The 22,836-nt window shown below is 37.1% G+C and overlaps 1 protein-coding gene across 1 annotated transcript in view; it reads left to right on the forward strand.

Moving 5' to 3' along the window:
• Positions 1 to 21,365, forward strand: part of LOC143017790 (two pore potassium channel protein sup-9-like) — a 359,577-nt gene extending 338,212 nt beyond the window's left edge. The window contains exon 4 of the mRNA XM_076172678.1: positions 20,656 to 21,365. Within this exon, the coding sequence (XP_076028793.1) occupies positions 20,656 to 21,365 (710 nt within the window). The remainder of the gene's footprint in view (positions 1 to 20,655) is intronic.
• The last annotated feature ends 1,471 nt before the right edge of the window (positions 21,366 to 22,836 follow it).

Consider the following 22,836-nt stretch of genomic DNA (forward strand, 5'->3'; position numbering starts at 1 on the left):
AACACGAGGTTGTCTGTGTCCTGTGGGGATGCTTGGCATGCTAGCCACATAGGGAATTCATCGTTTTGATAAAGGCGTTCTTGACACATCGTGGGAGCGCAAGAACACGACAAGAACCTTCACTACGACAACACATATATACATACATACATAGTTGACATTAAACGATAGTTGGTATCAACGGCAGGAAGGAATTAAAACTCATCAATCTCTATTATGATGAAATAATTTAAGGCTAGCAAACAACTGGCTATTTTAGCCATTTCTGTAAAAACTTAAATATATATATTTTTTCTGTGATGCCTATTCTCGTTTAAGGAAAGAAAAAGAACACCCGAAATTAATGGAACTTACTTCAGCATGTTATCTTTTAATATAATCAATGGAAAGAACATCAAAACAAGAAAACTGAGGAGAACAACATAAAAAAATCTCAGCTTTGGAATATTCCGCAATATTGCATTTGTTGTATTTCGAGAATGCAACGTGTTTTCAGAGTTGACAAGCAAGGCGATGCAATACAATAATATCATCTCCCCACATAAGCTCGAACGAGTTTCATTTCGATTCCTTTTCATGACTCGCTTGGGGGAAATGTGGATTCAATGCAGATTTGAAAGAATTGCTTACTGCTATTTTTGAAACGCAACAAGCAAATTGTTTGAGGAAATGCATAGACTTGTGGTGTACCTTACTTCAATAGATGGATATATGATAGCATATATACTTTGGTAAATTTTTTGTCATACATTTGGCAAATGTTCATACACAGAAACACACACACTCGCGCGTGCATGCGCTCGCACACATACACATACATACGCACATAGACACACACACACACACATACACGCGCGTGCGCGCGCACACACACAAATATATATATATATATATATATATATATATATATATATGTGTGTGTGTGTGTGTGTGTGTGTGTGTGTGTGTGTGTGTGTGTGTGTGTGTGTGTGTGTGTGTCTATGGGCGTATGTGTTTATTTGCCCGACGTTTCAATTCCCGTCCAGGAATCGTCTTCAGGGTGTATAAAGGTCACAAGATTGTGAACTCCTTATAAATAGCCAAAGTTGTAAATCTGGGAAAGGTTCACACTCTCAATCACATATACAAGTTTACCTCTTTACAATAGTAAATACACTACAATTGAAATGAAGTATTGGTACCAAATAAGATAAAATAAGATACAAATAAAAAGTTACATGATATTTTTACGTTAGTGTTACGTTTGAGGCTTTTTTGCTACACTTGTTTTATGTTCACAGTCATGTAACTTATCTTATTTTCATTTGAATTTTTGTTGTGTTTTTTGTTTGGTTCTTATTTTTGTTTCATTGTAATTTAGTTTTTTTTTCACTTCTTTGAGGACATTTAGTCCACCTCCATTTGTATCTCTGTCCTATGTTCTGATGTTTTCATGGTGAGGTTACGTATTGTTGCTTTTGCTACACTTATTTTATGTTCACATTCATGCAACTTTTTATTTGTATTTGATTTGATCTTTTTTTGGTATCAATATTTCATTTCAATTGTAGTGTATTTACTATTGTAAAGAGGTAAGCTTTGTACATGTGATTGAGTGTGTGAACCTTTCCCAGGTTTACCACTTTGACGATTTATAAGGAGTTCACAGTCTTGTAACCATTATACCCTCTGAAGAGGATTCCTGGACGGGAATCGAAACGTCGGGCAAATAAACCCTTCAATTTAGTCTGGTGTTTACAGTTTTCCAATATGGAACCCAGACTCCAAATTTTCACTTACACATATATATATATATATATATATATATATATGTGAGAATAAACACCTTGTGAGATATATGATATATATATATATATATATACATATATATAAATATATATATACATGTGTATATGCGTGTGTGTGTGTGTGTGTGTGTGTGTGTGTGTGTGTGTGTGTGTGTGTGTGTGTGTGTGTGTGTGTGTGTGCATGTAGTGTGGTAGTTATACCTCCCTCAGTTGTTTTCACTGAGCTAAGAGAAACATTCACGGCAGCAAAATAGTTAAACGTATGTCAGTGAACCCTTTCGCTGTGTTTTACGATTTTCATATTTAATCCGTTCACCAGATTTTATTCAGCTGAGAAGAACCACCACATTAACAAAAAAGTTGATGGTATATCGGGGAATGATTGAGGTATGTCTTCAGTGTCTAAAGTAAAAAACACGAAATCTGCAACTTGAACAACAGCTATTATATAGAAGCTGGCCCGTGACTCAAAGAAAACTTTACGGGGTCGCAATTACTCAGGTAGACTGGAGATTGCTGATTAATCAACGTAAGCTAAGGAAAATGCCGTGTGATATCTCATCTGAAGCTGAGTGCCAGCCACGGACTGAGAGACAAATAAGGAAGCTGATAGCTTCTTCAGAGATGATAACGATGACGATGTTGATGAAGACATATTTTTTTCAGAAAACAAACCAGTGTAGTCTTGTATCGTTAATGTGTTATTTTATCAGATGTTTACATTTATGGTTACTACTGTTTATTTTGAGATATGAAATAACTTAGGAAATTGTTTAAGACTTAGAAGAACGGATCTCCTCTGTCGAGTCAGTTATGAGGAATAGTACATGTTGACGCATCCCAGCATTGAAGTTGATATCATACTACAAGGAGCATCTAGCCTTACACACAACTTTTTACTTGTAACCCGTGGCGTTGCTATAAAAACCATCAATACACGGACTTTAAACAGCGGATGTTACTGGTCTTAGTACTAGAGATGAAAATAAAGCAACTAAAATTTATTGCATTTACATACTTGAAATTCATAGAACTTTTCTTGTATATAAGAAATATTTTCTGCAGTACAAATCTGTTGTTAAAGGGATTCGAATGTTTCTATGTATGAATTTATTTAGTTGAGATTCTATGTTATCTTGAAGTGCTTGTAAATATCTTTCATGTGTCTTTTAGACACTTTCTTTTTTTCCAATTTGGTTAGGTCTTACTCAGAATCATTACAGTTTCTTTTTAATTACCAGCTTTCTTATAAGATCCAGCATAAATGGGAAGACTGAAAAAGCGCTCAAAAACATCAATGTATTTCGAAAACATCGTGCTGAGATCAAATCAAAGTATAGACACTTTGAACAGTTCATCAGTAAGATTTCAGTATCAACAATCGGATCACCGATTGTTATATGTAAACATGACACATTTGTCTTTATGTCTATATTAATGGCAACTAGCTCCGTAGCACTATCTAATCACCACACTCGCTAGGACCTACCAACGCAGGATTAGAGATACAATAGATAACGCATGTTCACTCTGCTAAGCCTTCTCGTACATGATCAACTGAATGTTTACAGAATGTTCAATTCTGGCAACAGAACTGGGGTAGTGACTCAGAGGTCAAGCGTTTTATTTTTATTATTATTTTTTTTTTTCGAAATCCAGTGTCAAAGTAATTGACATGGCTAATAACTGCAGCAACAACAACAAATGCCATATCAAACGCCTAGTGGCTCCGTGACTCGTTATTTGTGCATTTCTCGGCTCCTCCCACGTTCTTTGTTCCAATTACGATTATGAAGAAAAGTACCTCATCGTCACGACGAGGTGACCAACATTTTCTGTTGTCGCGAACCAGGAAAGGCTCGATGTCTATCGTTAAGGTCTGAGATTTCTTGCAATAGTACCTTGATACCTTCTATAGTTTCTATTCTGATAAACACCACATTATGTTCATCATAAGTTATCATCATCGTTATTTTCATCGTCATCGTCATTGTCGTCGTTATCGTTTTCATTATCATTATTGTTATCGTTATCCTTATCCTTATTCTTATCGTCGATATCGTTGTCATCGTCGTAGTACTCGTTTTCTTTGACTTTGTTTTCGTTTTTTGTCTTCGTTTTTGTCTTATTTTCAGTCTGCATCTATGTTTTCGCCTTTCTATAGGCACTGGTCTTGGTCTTAGTGTCAGTCTCAGTGTAAATCTTAGTCTTTGTTTTGCTCTTGCTCTTGGGTTTGATCTTGATTTTGGTTTTGGTCTTAGACATAGTGTCTGCCTTTGTCATCGTTTTCGTCATTGTCCTCTTCGTTTTTGTCTTCGTCCTCGTTTTTTTTTGTCTTCGTTATCATCGACCTCTCAGTCATCATCGTTGTCGTTGGCATTGTCATCATCATCGTTATCGTCATTTTCATCAGGAAAGGTCAATACAATTGGAAAAAGTACAACGGCGAGCAATAAGGCTGATTCCAAATATCACAAACAAATCATACGAAAATCGACTTAAACATATGAATCTGTTCCCCCCCCAAAAAAAAAGTACACTCAGAGGTGACTTAATACAGGTCTTTAAGATTCTAAAGGGAATTCACAACATCAAAGGTGACAAATTGTTTGCACTGAATGAGAATCCGACGAGAAATAATGGTCTCAAACTGTCAGGAAATAAATTTAATCTGGAGGTGGGTAGAAACAAATTCGCCAATCGTGTAGTTAATGAATGGAATAAACCTCTGCAGAGGCAGTACAGCTCCTGTATTCCTGAAGTAATGATCAGAAAGACCTCTTTCGAAGAGTTGAAAGTCTTCAGAAAAAGATCATCAACACCGAGGTTTCTGTCGCATTTAATACGCCATGCATTATAAAAAAATTGCTGCCAAAATGCACAAATATACATTCATATATAGTTGAACATTGGTCAAATAAACCTTTTAACCCACTATCGGAGAAATAAGATCAGAGATACAAAAGATCCGAATATTTCGACTACTATAAGTGATCCTCTTCAGCAGATAGGCACAAAAAGTAGTGAACAAGAAGAGATATTACCATGAGGCGTACAAATACAAGACGGAGAGAGGGGCCACTCATGTCATATCCCCTTGATGAGATCGGGTCAACGGTTGACAGTTAGTAATGTCTGGTCCGGTCACTTTTGAAATCAATTTATTGGCTGCCATATAAGTGATGCAGTCAGGGAACCATTGACCTTCAGAGGTATTGAAATTTGAATACATCTTGATAAGGGAGGACTCAATTATTTTTCTTCGGAAACTATAATGAGGTTTGTATATTATGGCAGTATTTTCCTTGTCCATGCGATGATCCTTCATAAAAAAGTCACCACCCCGTAGACCAATCATTTCTAATAGAAATTCTTTTACCAATAAAGTATCTAAATGGCTCACAGAAATATTGCCCCATTTTGTAGGAAGCTTTTCTAATTTTCATACAACATACTCTGAAGATTCTGTGAGCAAAATTATGGGACAAAATATACAGAAAAATAGGAAACTATTAAGTCTGGATATAGTTTCCTTATTTACTAATGTTAACATAGTATGACCCGTTTATGTATTAACACTAATGTTTTCTTCTTCAAAGATTCTTATTTTAGAAAAATATATTGATGCAGCATGGGTTCCAACCTTTCTCCAGTGCTCGCAAATCTGTATATGGAGTATTTTCTAGTACCCGACATGAAACTAGCTGATATGTTTTGGTATAGATATGTTGATGATATTTTTATTGTTTGGGATGAGAAATGGGTCTCTTTTAATGACTTTTTTTTGGTCGGTTAGATAATCTAGCACACAGTATTGATTTCAAAGTGGAATGGGAAGGAAGAGGAAACATCTCATTTCTGGACATATTGGTGATCAGGTGTCCGGACCAATTGTTCTTTTATGTGTACAGAAAGCCCACCCACACCGGCGGCTATTTACATGTCTTTAGGATCATCCGGATCAGATTAAATACAGTGTAACGTCGGATCTCTACCTAAGAACCCTTAGCCAGGGGTTCTTATTAGGGGTGAAATTCACCCCCAGGAGGGAATTTTGGGTTTTCTGGGGGTGAATTGTGACCACATTAAGTTTACGGAGTGAGGAAAGCAAATATAGGCTCTGGCCTCTCTGGCCTGTCACCTGGGCTGGAATTATACCAGTGCTGACCCAGGTTAATCCTAGGACTAGAAAAGTGTTACGCTGTGCGATAATATCTGCATATTATTTAGAATGCACCTTTTGAAACAGGCAATCTTGGAAAGGAGGGGAGGAATGACATTCTGGCAAAGGGTGAAAGGGGTGCATGAGCCAAGCAAGGCTGAGAACTCCTGCCTTAGACTATGTAGTCCACAACTCTTGGAAACTGAGTTAGAACTGATGCTCTCACGATGATCAAAATTAGGAAATTCAGAATAGTTTTTGTCCAGAGTTCTGAGGAAGACAAAAAGCAATTTTTAATAGGTGCCAAACTCCGATAGTAGGTTCAGTTGAAGTTACGAAAACATCATATTAACATATAAAAAGTTCATTAACGTTGTTCCCAAATAATTACCCAGTAACCACATTAAAATGATATCCAAGTAAACAATTTTTAATAGGTGCCAAACTCCGATAGCAGGTTCAGTTGAAGTTACGAAAACATCATATTAACATATAAAAAGTTCATCAACGTTGTTCCCAAATTATTACCCAGTAACCACATTAAAATGATATCCAAGTACCCCAACAGTGGGATAAGAATGTGGATAATACCCCCGGGGTTTATAAACTACTTTGTAAAGACTGCAATAATGTGTACTGGGTCTAAACATAGTTCTGCCAAACTCCGATAGTAAGTTCAGTTGAAGTAACAAAATCATCATATTACCATATAATGAGCCCATCAACTTTGTTCCAAAATTGTTACCCAGTAACCACATTAAAATGATATTCAACTACCCGAACAGTATATTTAGAAACGTAGTGAACATACAGCGTAAAACAAATGTGTATAACAGCCCGGGGGTATATAAACTACTTTGTAAAGTCTGCGATGATATGTACTGGGGCTAGACAAGAAGAAACTTAACCCCAAGAATAATAATAAATAAAAAAAAATAAGAATAAAAAACTTTATCAAATATCCTCATAAAGATTCCGTGGTATTCCTTCATACCTGCAAGGAGGATCATCGCATGGACTGGAAAATGCTGCCATCACAAATCCCATTGTAGTTTCCAGTGAAAAATCATTAAATCCTCCCTTATTAAACATTACTCAAATTTCCATACCTTTAAAGGTCAGTGGTTCATGGACCGCATCACTAAGATGGCAGACAATAAATTAATTTCAAAAGCGACCGGAGCTGACCTTACTGTCAACCTTTGACCTGATCTCATCAAGGGCATGTGACTCAAGTCCTCTTTTTCCCCTGTCTCATAGTTGTACGCCTTAAGACGACATTATTGTTCACTGCGTTTTCTTTTATATATCTAATGAGGAGTATCACATATAGTGGTCGAAATATACAGATCTTTGGTATCTCTAAATATATATATATATATATATATATATATATATATATATATATGTGTGTGTGTGTGTGTGTGTGTGTGTGTGTGTGTGTGTGTGTGTGTGTGTGTGTGTGTGTGTGTGTGTGTGTGAGAAAGAGAGAGAGAGAGAGTGCAAGTAGATATATAAAGCTTCATACAAATAAGTAAATAAATAATGAATAAATCGATAATGAAATAGTATAAAGTAGGCCCGCATTATGATGACAAGCATATGTCAAGAATGATTTATACAAGATCAAGAGAGGTAAACAAAAGTACACATAGGTAGATAGAAAATAAGTATAAGCTGCTGTACCATGTAGGAAAAACTTAAGTTGCCCATAGATTGTGAGGAAACTTTTAATTAAGAAGGAAAATTGAGTGCATAACTAAAATGCAGAAATATAATATTTTCCCTTCTTCTCGAGTTGTTTCACAGAGTAAATGTACTTTGTGAACTGTGTATATACAGATTTTTTTTGTACATATACCCAAACTCTTACCCGTTTCTGTGGATATAGAAACCACGCAACGTAATAACAATTTGTATAGAAGTTATTGTGGCGAATGTCAAACACATTTGTTACGTAGCCTTAGGGTGGACAACATCTTGATTGAAATGGTTCTTGAACAATGAACGCTTATTGAGGCCGTTGCCTGTTCTTTTACTGTTTGGTAGGACTGCCTGAAGCTAGTTTCAACAAAGTTTGTACAGTGCGCTACAGTATTACGTCAATTTCTAGGAAGCATAGGCAATGGCAATAGAATGAACAACATCAGAAGTAACGTTGCTACCGAAAACAAAAAATACGTCTTATCAAAAACAGTAATAACAACAAAAACAGCAACAATAACAGCAGCAGCAACAAAAATACAACAATAATAGCAACAACTACAGCAACAACAACTAGTACAGCACCAATAACACCACCACCAATAACAACAGCAACAACTACAGCAACTGCAACAACAACAACAACAGCAGCAGCAGCAACGATAACTACTACAGCAACAGAAACTACAAAAATAGCAACTACAGCAACAGCAACTACAACAACGGCAACAGAAACTACAGCAACGAAAACTACAACAACAACGACAACAACGACAGTGACAACAAATGCAACAATGACAATAGCAACAACAACGTCATCTACAACAACAGAAGCTTCAGTTACAATATCAACAGCCTCCCCATCAACAATAGCAACATTAAAAGCATCAACAGCATTATGAAAATTACAATGATAGCTACATGATCTTTAAAATATCAGCAGCAGCATAGGCAATACTAACGAATACAATAACGTCAGTAACGTTATGATCAACATTATCATCGACATTATCGTCAACATAACAACATCACCACAACATTACCATCAATATTGCTGTCAATATTATTATTTGTATGAACAAAACAAAAACAGGATCATCATCAGCAGCACAAGTTGCAGTAACAACAGCAGCATCAGTAACAACAACAACGACGATGACGACAACAATAACAACAACAACAATAACAACAACAACAATAACAACAACTACAACAACAACGACAACAACAACAACAACAAACAACAACAAACAACTTTAGAAGCAAGTCGAAAGCATTTTCTTGTAGACTCGTATAAAATTCAGTATTGCGCTTTCAACCAGCCACAGTTTAGCTTGAGAGCTCGGGGTCTCCCAGATGAAGGACGAGGCTTCAACACGGTCACACATTTTAAGATTTTTTTCTTTTTTCTTTTTTAGAATTTGTTCTTGGCTAACGACAAGATATTTTATCTCCACCAAGGAAAGCATTTCGACCTGAATGAGGTCTTGAACAGAATTCTTAAGACGAATTTGAACTCTTTAGCCGATAGGTCCTTCTAGTAGAAAAATACACAAAGTGCGTTACCGTATTGATGAAGTTAAGCGTCCGGACCTTACGATGGCCCGGACGTTTAGGAACTTCGTGTAAGGGAAGCGATATGGCCGTCTATGGTTCAGTAGGGAGGACTTAGCGTTCCAGGGAGTGAGAGTGAGGCTGGAAAGGGATCACTTTACTTCTTCTCCTTGTTCCTCAACATCCCCTTCTGTGCTGCGACTTCTCCATCACAGTCGTTCAGAGTATGGATATACGTGTTATGTAATTAGAGTCATAAATTGTAGACATGGATTTCTTCAATAGGTTTTCCTCGTTTTTACGTTTGCAGTAATTACGCCTAATCTGGGTCTTCCTGAGTGATGGAGCCGCATGCAGATATGTTGATTCCTTCATACGTTCAGATATTCAAATGTGCTTGCCTCTGAGTTCTGTTTCATATGGTTGTGCATAAGTTAATTATCTCGCAAATGAAACGATTTATCATAAATATCACCACTGGAACAGCTTATAGAGTCTGAACTGGAAAAGGAAAATCGTCACATATGTCAGACCATTCGGAGATAGTTGCATTGTCTATACATATAAATTGCTTTATGATAAACTCTATGGTTTATTTTATTTTACGTAAAAAGAAACACTTACTGATGAAGACTCGATTTCACAAATCCCATGAAGCTTGTAGAGCATACATATCAATACATTAGGAATTTTCCTGTAGGATTTTTTTAGGGCGTTAGAGGAGAAATAATTATCAAGGATATACAGACTTAACCTGAGGGAATATTGATCTATGTAAAAATTACAGTACTGTAGGTTCTACAATATAATGATTAACACTTTATCCCATATTTGTTAATATCATAGCTATAGTTAACATTAATATGAATAGTGAACTTTCTGAGTCAGACAAACAGAAGTGCATTACAACTTGACTTCGTGTGAAAGAGTGCAACATGTATATATGAGTAATTCGCTAGTGGACAGCGACATCAATCAGATAATTTTTATGATCGTTGCGCAGAGGATTCGAACCTACTGCTCTGTGTAAGTGTGTAAGTGTGTGTGTGTGTGTGTGTATGTGTGTGCGTGTATTCGTGTATGTATATATATATATATATATAAATGTGTGTGTGTGCGTGTGCGTATGTGTGTGTGTGTGTGTGTGTGTGTGTATTTACATATGCATGTATATGTTACTCATGTCTATGATATTGATTTAGAAAAAGTTTTGAAGCGTACAAGATCTCCCCTTTTCCACGTGTTCACGTATAATCAGGGTTAGGGACAGCTGTATCAATTAGAATCGAATGGACTAAGGATTTCGTTGTTAAAAGGACAGATATAATCAAGCACGCCACTACCGGGAACATATAGTAAATCTAGTCTGGAGAAATTACACAAAACTGAAAAGGAAAACATGCTCAGGTAAAAAGATTCATTGGAACAACAAGAAAGTTGGAAAAGTTGGGCCTAAAGTTGTACCATATTTACACTTCTCAAATACTTTGGATTTGTCTTACTGTGCAAAACTCTCATAAAACGACTTCTATTTCTTTAATGACATCTTCGTTGTCTATTAAAAACAATTTAGACATTCATGTATTCAGTATTTCATATTCATATACCAGTAGACCATTATTTGACTTTTAATATATTCTGTACAATATTGATTGTAAATTAAATTAATTTTTTTGATTCGTTCGCATTATTTGACAACTCAAGAGAACGAAAACCCAATTCAAACTGAAACCTGAGCTTTTTCTGAATAAAACAGTTTGCTGTTTACTAAAACAGAATAAAAGGACGGCTGACATATATAAGTACATACATACATATAACAAATGATTTTTCCCCATTACAAGAGAGGTAGCCAAAAAAGAAAGGCATGAAGTCCACTCCCACTCATTCCATCCCCACACACTCCACTGCCCTGGATCAGATGCAATGTAGCAAGACACAGCACATAATAGAGTTAGTATGAAAAAGCAGTGGGTTTCCCAGTCTGAATGAATTTTATGGCAATGTTAACCATGGATTCTATACTAGTCTTTTCTATAGCCTTAAAGTGATAATTCAGGTATGTTATAGATCATTCTCATGAAGAACAGTAGACGTAGCCTCATCTTGATAAAATCGGTTGATGACGTCATGAATAGAGTAACAGTAACAACACATTAGCTCGAAAGAATAAGACCAATTGCCACTAGCTGGAATAGATATAGACGTTGACAATTGCCATCAATAGAGATAATAGAGATATACTTAACTTTGGCTGAGTGAAAACGTATAATTAGTTGTATGAATGGTAAGAATGGAAAGACACGATTGGAAACAAGAGACTTTATTCCTGACCGGTTTCGCCTTTGAGGCTTCTTCAGAGGTAATTCATACACATGTCATGATGGTAGAATATAATTAGTTAAAGGTGTGACGCAAATAGTCATAAACTTGCCGCAAAAATATTTCACTGAGCTAAGTGAAATAATTTGGTGACATTCAAAATAAAGATACATGCCGTCGTCAGGCATAAATGGGATAACTGGTACAGACTCGATCTTTCACGTTGCAAAGGAAACTGCATTGGCTGAATAAAACTGCATGACGGTAGTTAGGGTAAATGTACAAGTTGTTATTAGCGGTGAAAGGGTTAAAGTCATTATGATGATGCGCGTAATCATGTCGACTGTAATCACCAGATTTAGTTGGTTGCTGGGGCAGCCAACGCTGTGGAGATCATTATCATCGCTTTCCTCATTACGGCATGTTTTCGTTTCCCTTATCAAGTGCCGCTGTTTGTTTGTTTATCGCTCTCTTATTGTATTTTCTATACGCTTGTTTTCAATTCGTTTTGTTTCTGTTTCTTCTCGTTGGTTCTCCGTGTCCTCTCTCTATTTTACTTTTCTTTCTCTTTCTTTCTTTTTTCCTCCTTTCTTTTTTCTTTCTTTCATTTTTTTCTTTCTTACTTTTCCACTTTTATTTTTTTTCATCTTTTTTCTTTCTCGTTTTTCCTCCTTTTTTCATTCTTTCTTTCTTTCTTCCCTTCCCTTTTTCTTTTTTCTTCTTTCTTCTTTCTTTCATCACTGTTTCTTTCCTTTTTTATCTTTTTCTATTTTTCATTCTATATTTCAATCTTTATTTTTTCATTCTTTCACTCTGACATATCTTTTTTCATTCTTTCTTACTTTTTTCTTTCTTTGTCTTTGCTTACTTATTTGCTTTCTTGCTTGTATGTGTGTGTGTGTGTGTGTGTGTGTGTGTGTGTGTGTGTGTGTGTGTGTGTGTGTGTGTCTGTGTAAGCGTTTATGTGTGAACATGTACATGTTGGTGAACGAATGAATATACGTGAGTTTTTTTGCGTTAGAGCATGGGCGTGTGTGTATTTATACGCGTGTGTATGTGTATGTGCGTGAGAGTATGAAACTACTCGAAAGTAGGATTTCAAAACCTGGGAAAAGCGAGTGACTGTGAAGTCGACTCTCAGGGGAAATTACCTGAGTCACTCCTACATCCGAGGCGACTTTGCTTTTGCACCTTCCTTTGTTTGAAGACTTGCCATTATCATTACGGTCATAGTTATTTAGGTCTATCTCTCTCCCCAGTCTCTTTTTCATACATTCTGTTCGCAACCACATGAATATCAAACAGAATTACATAGATTATTCAATTATTCGGTAATTATATTCCTTGTTTAATCTGTGTAATATGAACATTAATACTTCCACTCTATCTTTTAACACCTCCCACACTTCTCTTAGCTTCTCCTTGTACACTTTCTCCTTTTTCTTCTCATTTAAACATTTTGCTCTTAGCACCTCTCTGGCATCTGCCCTGTTCCTTTTCCTCCATCTATCCTCCACTCTCAATTTACCTTCCCCCAAAAAATGATCTGATATTCTCCCACTCTCTACCCTACGAACATATAAATCCAAAACTCTTCCTACTATTCTCTTGGGTACTATTATATAGGCCATTAAACCTCTACCTACAACCCTTACATCCAAAACCCTGTCCCATGTGTACTTGTGCTTGACTTTCTTCCTAAACACTGTGTTGTCTATCATAAACTCTCTAACCACATTATCATCAGGTCTTCGTTACGATTTTTTCCTGTCACTTCATACATCCTAACCTCTCTATTGTTTCATCTCCTACCCTAGCATTGAGATCTCTCAATACCATTACATTGATTTTTCTTCATAGACCCTCTATGCACTTAATTAAATATATCTAAAAAGCCTCCCTTTCCTCTACACTCTACTCACTAGTCACTACCAGGCCCATATGGATTTATATTGCATTAATAAGAAGACAGAAATATTAAAGTTTTCTTTAAAAAGAAAAATGAAGTGCCTGTCTTATTATTTAACAGCTCTTGGCTTTTATCTTCATACCTTTGCTATTTATTTCATAGTTATATTAAATTTCTATCATGCAAAGCTAAATTGCTATTTTGAAGAAAAAATATGAGGGTTATTCCCTAGTGATCAATTCATCAGTCTGGCTTTATTTTTTTATACGGTTGCAATACAATTGGTTGTCTAATGAATGTGACTGATAACTCCAGTTTATTTCATTGCATGGGTTATGTTTTGGCGAAGTGAATCGTCTGGCTGAGACAACACATAATTTAAGAAGTGAATAAACGTATGTGTGGTGCGCGTATACAAATTAGTATTCCTTTGCTAATTGGGCACTTCCTCGGTATGTTGGGATACAAAGCCATGGAAATAGCTGGATTCTCTGATGTGTGCTACTCTAAGAAGAACAAAAAATATAATAAACTTAATTACATTACGAGGGTGAGGAGACTACGCTAAGAGACGTTTGAAGTGGAAGATGTCACCTGTACCCTGATTAGACAGCCAAATTGAGTGGCGTTCACAGAACCTTGGGGAGTTGAAATCATGTCTGCGTTATTCGTAGTATTGAGAGAAATAGATTATCTTCTGTCTTGAGGTATCATGGCTGAATCATGTATAAACTCTGCCATTTAAGTCTGTTCATGAACCTGGCGCATTACAGTGTAACACATACATGTTTAACAATGAAAATTCATCTCTGTAACGTTATTCACCTCCAATTTGTACTGATATGTTCTTTGTTGCAATTCCTGGTGGATGGAAAATTATGTAAGTGATTCCGTAATGAAATATCAGCTCCTAAAACAAAATTAACGGAATAAAGTCTTCCATCAAGTGGCATAAAGTTGTTGTATTTGATATGTTATGACTTTAATCAGCTGTAAGCGTGCCATGTAATTGGTGATCAAATTAACTTGAGATTTTCTGACAACTACATTTGGTAGATAGATGATATTTTTGCAAAAGATATTAAATCGTTCATCCATCTTGGGATCCTGAGAGCCTGGACAATTTTTTTTTTGTTTTTTTTATTAATATTGACAAATTGTAAACAGACAGCAAGTTTTCTAACAGACAATTATTGTTGAAGGTGATGGCACTTCCTGTGTTGATTTTTTTTTTTTTTTTTTTTTTTTTGCGGATTTTTTCCCTTCTAATTATTCACCGTAATGGAGGATATGAACTCTGTAGAACTTGTCCGTAAGCGCTCATAATCTTCGATCAGGATTTCAGCTCAACTGAGCTTTCTTTAGAGATTGATACAGATGTAATTAATGGGTGGTATTTAACCACTGATTCAACAATAACAAGGGAAGCTCACCAAAATACGTAAATTTGCCTCAGGTTATTTTCTAATCAATGGATAAATGTCATCCATTAATGACATCTGTATCACTTCCTGAAGAAGGTTCAAAAGCCAAAATCAAATCTTGTATAATGGAAGTCTACGGACAAGTTATGCAGAGTTTAGAGTAGACCCTCCACTATACCGGACAATTAGAGCTAAAGAAACCATCTGCAAGAAAATAATCAAAACACAAATCAGTATCACCTTCAACAAAATTTGAATATTGACAAAAAAAAAAAAAAAAAAAAAAAAATTGCACACCTCGTTTATTCACTCGTCACAGTTAACTCTGCCTCTCATCACTTCAGACAAAGTTCAGTACCTTTTTCTGTCTATGCTAAGGAATTCAGTTTCGACAAATATATGCTTATTTATCTTATTTGATTTTCACAATCAACTTCAACAAAGTCTTTCATCACTCTTGTGATCAAATATGAGAGTTCATCAAACTAAATCAAATTTACTTCCTGAAAGGTTGATAAACACAAGTTTTTTTTAATGTATCTTGCTCGACAGCGTCCGGCAATAAATCATCATCATGTTCCTTTGAATCATTAATTGATTTGATTCAAACATTAATTTTTAGTTCAGGGTTGATTCAGTTCCTTTTAGACACGTCATTATATGCAAAACTTAATGACTTGCATATATACACAACACTGATATATCAAAGCTGCTACTTTCCATCAGCAGCGTTGAACATTTAATTTCGTATATACAGAATAAGTATTTAACTTAATTAACAGAGAAGCAGTTGAACAGAACAACGAAATCTTAAATCAGTTATTCAGTTTTAATCGGTTTCCGTCTGCAAAGGAAACAGGACACTTCTGAAAAGGAAGTGCCCCGATAGATTTAACTATGACAAAATACAATCACAAACACGCATACATTCATAAATACATAGAAATATATCAGGAGCGCGCGCGCACACGCATGTACGTACACTACAAGCACACACACACACGCATGTACGTACACTATAAACACACACACACACACACACACACACACACACACACACACACACACACACACACACACACACACACACACACACACACACAAGACTCGTGGCGCAATTGGTAGAGTTCCCGGCTGCCACTACAGCGGTCCGGGTTCGAATCCCGCCCAGAGCTGAAATAATTCTAGTATCGCTGCGCTGCGGGTCGTTTCTCCAACTCCCATGGGCGGGGAGTTGTGTGTGTGTGCGTGTAAGGTCACAGCATTATTCATAGATTGGTCATATATGAGTTCTGAGCTCTCTTCCAGTAGGGAAATAGCTGTCGATCACGAGTCAAGGAAGTGATCCAAGACCATGGTGAATTACACATACACACACACACTCACAAACACACACACACACACACACACACACACACACACACACACACACACACACACACACACACACACACACACACACACACACACACACTATGCACACGCGTACCTGCGGCCGAAGCTGTCACATTTGCCTTTTGCGTTTGGACTGTTGGAGCAGGTAACAGTCATCGCTAGGATTCGTAGACAAGCGTGGGATTCGAACCCACAACTAGGAAGATACAAGACCAATAAGCTTCTAATGTCGATTAACGAGAGATGAAAAGAAAGATGATGAACAAATTGGATGACAAAGATACCAAAACGAAGTCACATTTAAAAGAAACAAAGAAGTAATGATGTATACACAGTGAGGATTGTTAAAAGATTAGGGAAAAATATTTATATTACGAGAGGTTATAGAGCAACAGAAAAAGAAAAAAACAAAAATAAATTGAAAGGAATAATGAAAGTACTAGAAAAATAATAAAATACGTGAAAGAGACCCATAGGCAAAAATTGATGTATCATAATATCAAGGAGAAAACAATGATGCACAAAATATTTAATCCCAAAAAGAATAACCGATAATAATTGAAATGAGGCTGATGAAACATGAAATAAAAGGAAGTAATAAAAAATAAGTATAAATACACAAAGATGACTCCAAAACGTTTTACATGTTTATCAACATTAACCGTAACACAGATGAAATTTCAAAGCCAAAAGTGTATAGACTATGAAGAGGCATCAGACTACGATGAAGTGACGAAGTAATGAGACAATTTTCATTAGAAGAAAAGGATAAGAACAAGAATGCCGGATTGAAATATAATAGAGTGGGGAAAACATTAGTTACTGGGAACTCTTGATGTGAGAAAAGTTCCAGGATCTGATGGGATCTTAGACTATTAAGAACAAGATTCACATTCCAATTATGTGTTCATTAAAAAAAGACTAGAGGAGAGTTATCATGGTACTAATAGACAATAAAAAAATTAATTGAGAAAATAACCCTAAACTGCGGACACGTGTCACTTACTGGTATGATAGCTAATTTGTGATTATTATAAAACACTTATTTTAATGCCTTGACAAGGGAAGACTATTCAGTTATAGAAGTAGAAAACCATGTAAATCAAACCATTTGTGACTATTATAAAACACTTGTTTTAATGCCTTGACAAGGGAAGACTATTCAATTATAGAAGTAGAAAACCATGTAAATCAAACCATTTGTGATTATTATAAAACACTTGTTTTAATGCCTTGACAAGGGAAGACTATTCAGTTATAGAAGTAGAAAACCATGTAAATCAAACCATTTGTGATTATAAAACACTTGTTTTAACGTCTTGACAAGGGAAGACTATTCAGTTATAGAAGTAGAAAACCATGTAAATCAAACCATTTGTGATTATTATAAAAAACACTTGTTTTAATGCCTTGACAAGGGAAGACTATTCAGTTATAGAAGTAGAAAACCATGTAAATCAAACCATTTGTGATTATTATAAAACACTTGTTTTAATGTCTTGACAAGGGAAGACTATTCAGTTATAGAAGTAGAAAACCATGTAAATCAAACCATTTGTGATTATTATAAAACACTTGTTTTAATGCCTTGACAAGGGAAGACTATTCAGTTATAGAAGTAGAAAACCATGTAAATCAAACCATTTGTGATTATTATAAAACACTTGTTTTAATGTCTTGACAAAGGAAGACTATTCAGTTATAGAAGTAGAAAACCATGTAAATCAAACCATTTGTGATTATTATAAAACACTTGTTTTAATGCCTTGACAAGGGAAGACTATTCAGTTATAGAAGTAGAAAACCATGTAAATCAAACCATTTGTGATTATTATAAAACACTTGTTTTAATGCCTTGACAAGGGAAGACTATTCAGTTATAGAAGTAGAAAGCCATGTAAATCAAACCATTTGTGATTATTATAAAACAGTTGTTTATTGCCTTGACAAGGGAAGACTATTCAGTTATAAAAGTAGAAAACAATGTAATTCAAACCATTTGTGATTATTATAAAACGCTTGTTTTAATGCCTTGACAAGGGAAAACTATTCAGTTATAGAAGTATAAAACCATGTAAATCAAACCATCTATGCTTTTAATCAAGAGCAGTAAGCTATATGTGTTACAAGAGAAAGAGGGATGGGAAGACTAATTTTGAAATTGGAACACGTTTGAAAAATTAAAGGAAATCCACGAGATGACTGATTTCCTGATGGACCGATAAACGGTAGTAAAGGATAGTTCCAGGACGAAGGACAGTGATTAATGTAATATCATGTGGAACGAAAACTATACTTACATCTGTTCAGGAAGACGGTCTGAAATCACTGGTCATGAATGATTAGTCACCTGACAATCGCAATAGCAGGATTCTGGCCAGGGTTTAAAGGCTATTGATAAATATAAAAGTAGACTTTTCATCAAATGGGAGAAGTTTTTTTTTTATTGAGGGTTTAATCCATCAAAGAATAAAACATGCAGTAGCGGTGTGGTTTTGGCTCAAAATAGAGGAAATACATAACATTAAGGGATTGAAAAGAGCAGCAAACAACCCACATTCAGTCTAGTGGACAAACTAAGCGAGGAATTAGACTACTAAACCTATCATCATAAAGAGAGACAGAGAGATCGTCATGAACAGCTACACTAATACCGTCACTAATGAGATGATCATCACTACCACCACTACCAATAACATTTCTCCTACGACCATAACTACCACCAAAACACACACACACACACACACACACACACACACACACACACACACACACACACTCACTCACTCACTCACTCACTCACTCACTCACTCACTCTCACTCCCACTCCCACTCCCACTCACACACTCACACCATTCCCAACAATAATAACACCAACAGCAAACCATCACTGCCACTACGACAGTCACTTCCACCACTACCAACTTCTCTCCATATGTTCCTCATCTTGTTGCTCCTATCTACTCCCGTTACCATGGAGACGGAATTTGGTGAAAACTTTCCTCATCTCCCAACCCCCCACCTTCTCCCATTCTCCTCATTCGCTTCCCCTTCTCTTCATCTTGTCTCTCACCAGTCTTACATCTCTCCCATATTTACTGTAGTCGATGCTCTTCTTGGTAATGCTTAAATCCTTTTTGCAGATTTTTTTTTCTTTCGAATCAATGCAAAATGGTGTATATTGTATTATAACAAATTATGACTGCGAGCGGTGACCGTTTAAACTATATCGCGTAGGGCTATTGGGTAGATAGCTAGCAAAAATAAATGACTGATATGTGCGTCACTGGTGATTCACTTCAGGTATTTACAGCAACGAAAGCCGATAAAGGTTCCGAACTAGCTTTGCCTGTTGCTCGTGAGTCGAGATCGGAATCTCTGTGAAAAATTAGGTTAGGATGGCAGTTAGACGTCTACCTAGAATCTTCGGAGTTTGTTGAACTTCAAGTTAAGCGGGCCCTATACGATCAATATTATTGCGCAATATTCCGTATTGTACAATATTATTGACGGTGTAGGGATGGTATTGAAGAATGACACAACATATTGAAGACATCAAATGTACAGACGAAACACTGTGTATCTTCTGTACCATCCCTACATTCTCAATAATACTGTAAAATACGGAATATTGCGCAATAATATTGATCGTGTAGGGCACGCTTAAGAGATCTTTTGAAGCTCCAACGGCAGTGCGCCAGACCTCGGTTCGATCCCTGAGGTGACAGTCGAGAAAAACAATTGACAGTCGCTGGGAATTTACTTCAGGGTTTGACAGCAACGAAAGCCTATACAGGTTTTAAACTAGCTTTGCCGTTTGCTAGTGAGTTGAACTCTGGATCTCTGTGAAAATTAGGTTAGGACGGCAGTTAGACGTTTACCAATCTTCGGAGTTAGTTAAGCTACAAGTTAGAAAAATTAAAGGAAATGGTTTGATTTACATGTACACATGTGTATGTGTATGTGTATATATATATAATGTATATATGTATATATATATATGCATATATGTATTTATTTATATATATCAAATGACTAAGAGCCTAGTCGTAACCCAACTTTAGTGTGAATCAAACTGGAAAATTAATTTCTTATGTAGCATATTTTCCTTGATGAGAATTGATTTTTGTTTGTATTATTAGTATATCTTTAAAGTTATTTGTTAATATCTTACTGTTCTAATGTGTATTATACTCCATAAATTTGATAATATATTAGGAATAGTGTAGTATGAAATCCACATTTATTCTTTATGTATTATAGTTGTGTTTAAAAAAATAAAAAACACCATATTTAATATAACATATTATATAGAATTATTGATCTGATTTTCTATTTCTAAAATCAAGAACTAACGATGAGTTGACAATTTTTCTAAAATCTTTCTCTTTTTTTCAGGATATGGTCATATATCTCCGACTACTGACATCGGGAAAGTAGCAACCATCATTTACACGATCTTCGGGATGCCCGTCTTCCTTCTCTACATGGCTAACATGGGTGACATCCTGGCCAAAAGTCTCAAGTGGAGCTATTCCAAGATCTGCATGTGCAAAAAGAAAGAGTCCAAGTATGACGTCAGCGTCGTATGGAGATCGGCGGATGCGACGCTGAGGGATCCTGCCGGGCCGAACTACATGCAGAAACCGAGTACAGATGAGGGGGATCTCGGATTCCCGACAGATCTCGAGGATGAAGCCTCGATAGGCTCACCCTCGTGGCAGAACTCGGAACACACGGACAAGACAGACGTCACTGGCATCAGTATCCCCATCACCGTGTCCCTCTTCATCATGGTGGCTCTCTTGTACGGCGGCACGATGCTATTCCGGAGGTATGAGAACTGGGACTACCTTACCTCCTTCTACTTCTGCTTCATCTCACTCACAACCATCGGGTTTGGAGATTTCGTGCCAGGGACCGACGAAGACGCATCAGATCAAGGGGCTGAATTAAGTTTCATCTACTGCTCCCTCTACCTCATCTTCGGCCTGGCGCTTCTTTCGATGTGCTTTAACCTCATGCAGGAGGAGGTTATTCACAAGATCACGTCCTGCCTGAAGGCCATCCGGCTGTTTCGGAGGAAGGACTCCGACGAAGAAGGGTGATGAATGCTAGGGGCCCTTTATCATTTTTTCTCTCCTACGGGAGGGATTCAGGTCACGCCTGATGTTGGTTCAGGCCCATCCCTGACCCTCCCCACCACGCCGTCAATCGCCCTCCCACAGTCCCCATCCTCGCCGCTCCGGCCGGCGCCGCGACCCGGAAGGCCTCCGACCCCCTCACGGCCCCGGGAACTTCAAGGTGGGGGGCGTGGCACTACACCACGCCCCTCGAGGCCCTGACTGAACCTCAGGAGCCACGGGTGCAGCAGCAGCCAAGAAGGATGTCCTGCCCTGTACAGGGCGCCGCGCCCCTAGCCCCGGAGTCGCCGGCTCCCCGCAAGAGGCTAGGAGGCAGATGACCCATTCAAAATCCAAGATGCCCGGCGCTGACAACCGAATCGCCGACCCGGCACCTGGGGGCACGGCGCCCCTTCGTGGTCGTTTCTTAAGTCTTCGAGATCGGCCAATGTCGTCGCTTGTCATAACAATTCCACATGGAGCCCTGACTGACCCTCACACCAACTACGTACTCCTAACTTTCCGTCCCACACCAAAAGACCACTTTTTAACGAAGTCCCTTGTTTGAAACGCACCATACTGACCCTTATAACCCCTTCAGCACCGTGGCTTACTTTACAGGCATTTGCATTTGGGTAATGCCGAACGGTTTCCTTAGTTCGAGAAGAGGTTTACAGTCTGAACGGGGTACTGGTCTCATTCCTATCCCTTCCTTGCCTCTTCGAACGAACGGAATCAACTGGAACTACCCGGGGCACCGGCCCCTAAAGTGCGCCACGGTGTTCAAGGAGTTAGTATTCCACCAATAATCTTTCAGGACTGACATGAGAATCATACGGGTATCACTGTAACTTTTGTGCTGAAGAAGAAAAATTTTGACAATGGAAGATATGGAGAACATCCCCAAGTAATGTCTCTGATCATATTGTTCAGGACCAAAGTCTTAGTAAAGAATTTTGTAAGAAGTCAATCAGTGAACCTCTCCAATAAAACATAAATGAACTATAGTGATTATAGTTTTGTTTTCCCGTAGCCAATTCATCTGTAATCACAAGAAAAAAAAAAATGAAATAGAAACAGATGTCTCTCTCTTCGTATCAATAAAAATAAATTTTAAAATAACCTAACCAAACCTAATCTAACCTAACCTACCCTATCCAAACCTAACCTAACCTATCTTAACCTAACCTAACCCAACCAAACCAAACCTAAACTAACGTAACGTAACGTAACCTAAACTAACCTAATCTAACCTAACCCAAGCTACCCTAACCTAGCCTAAGCTAAATCAACCTAACCTAACCTAACCGAAATAACCTGACCTTACCTAACCTAACCTTACATGACCTACCCTAACCTGACCAAACAAAACAAAACAAAACCTAACATAACCTAAACTAACCTAAACTAACCTAATCTAACTTAACCTAACCTAACCTACCCTAAACTAACGTAA

Source organism: Oratosquilla oratoria, chromosome 33 (genome assembly GCF_046742065.1).
Source record: "Oratosquilla oratoria isolate Oo_2021 chromosome 33, ASM4674206v1, whole genome shotgun sequence".
Classification (NCBI taxonomy): Eukaryota; Metazoa; Arthropoda; class Malacostraca; order Stomatopoda; family Squillidae; genus Oratosquilla; species Oratosquilla oratoria.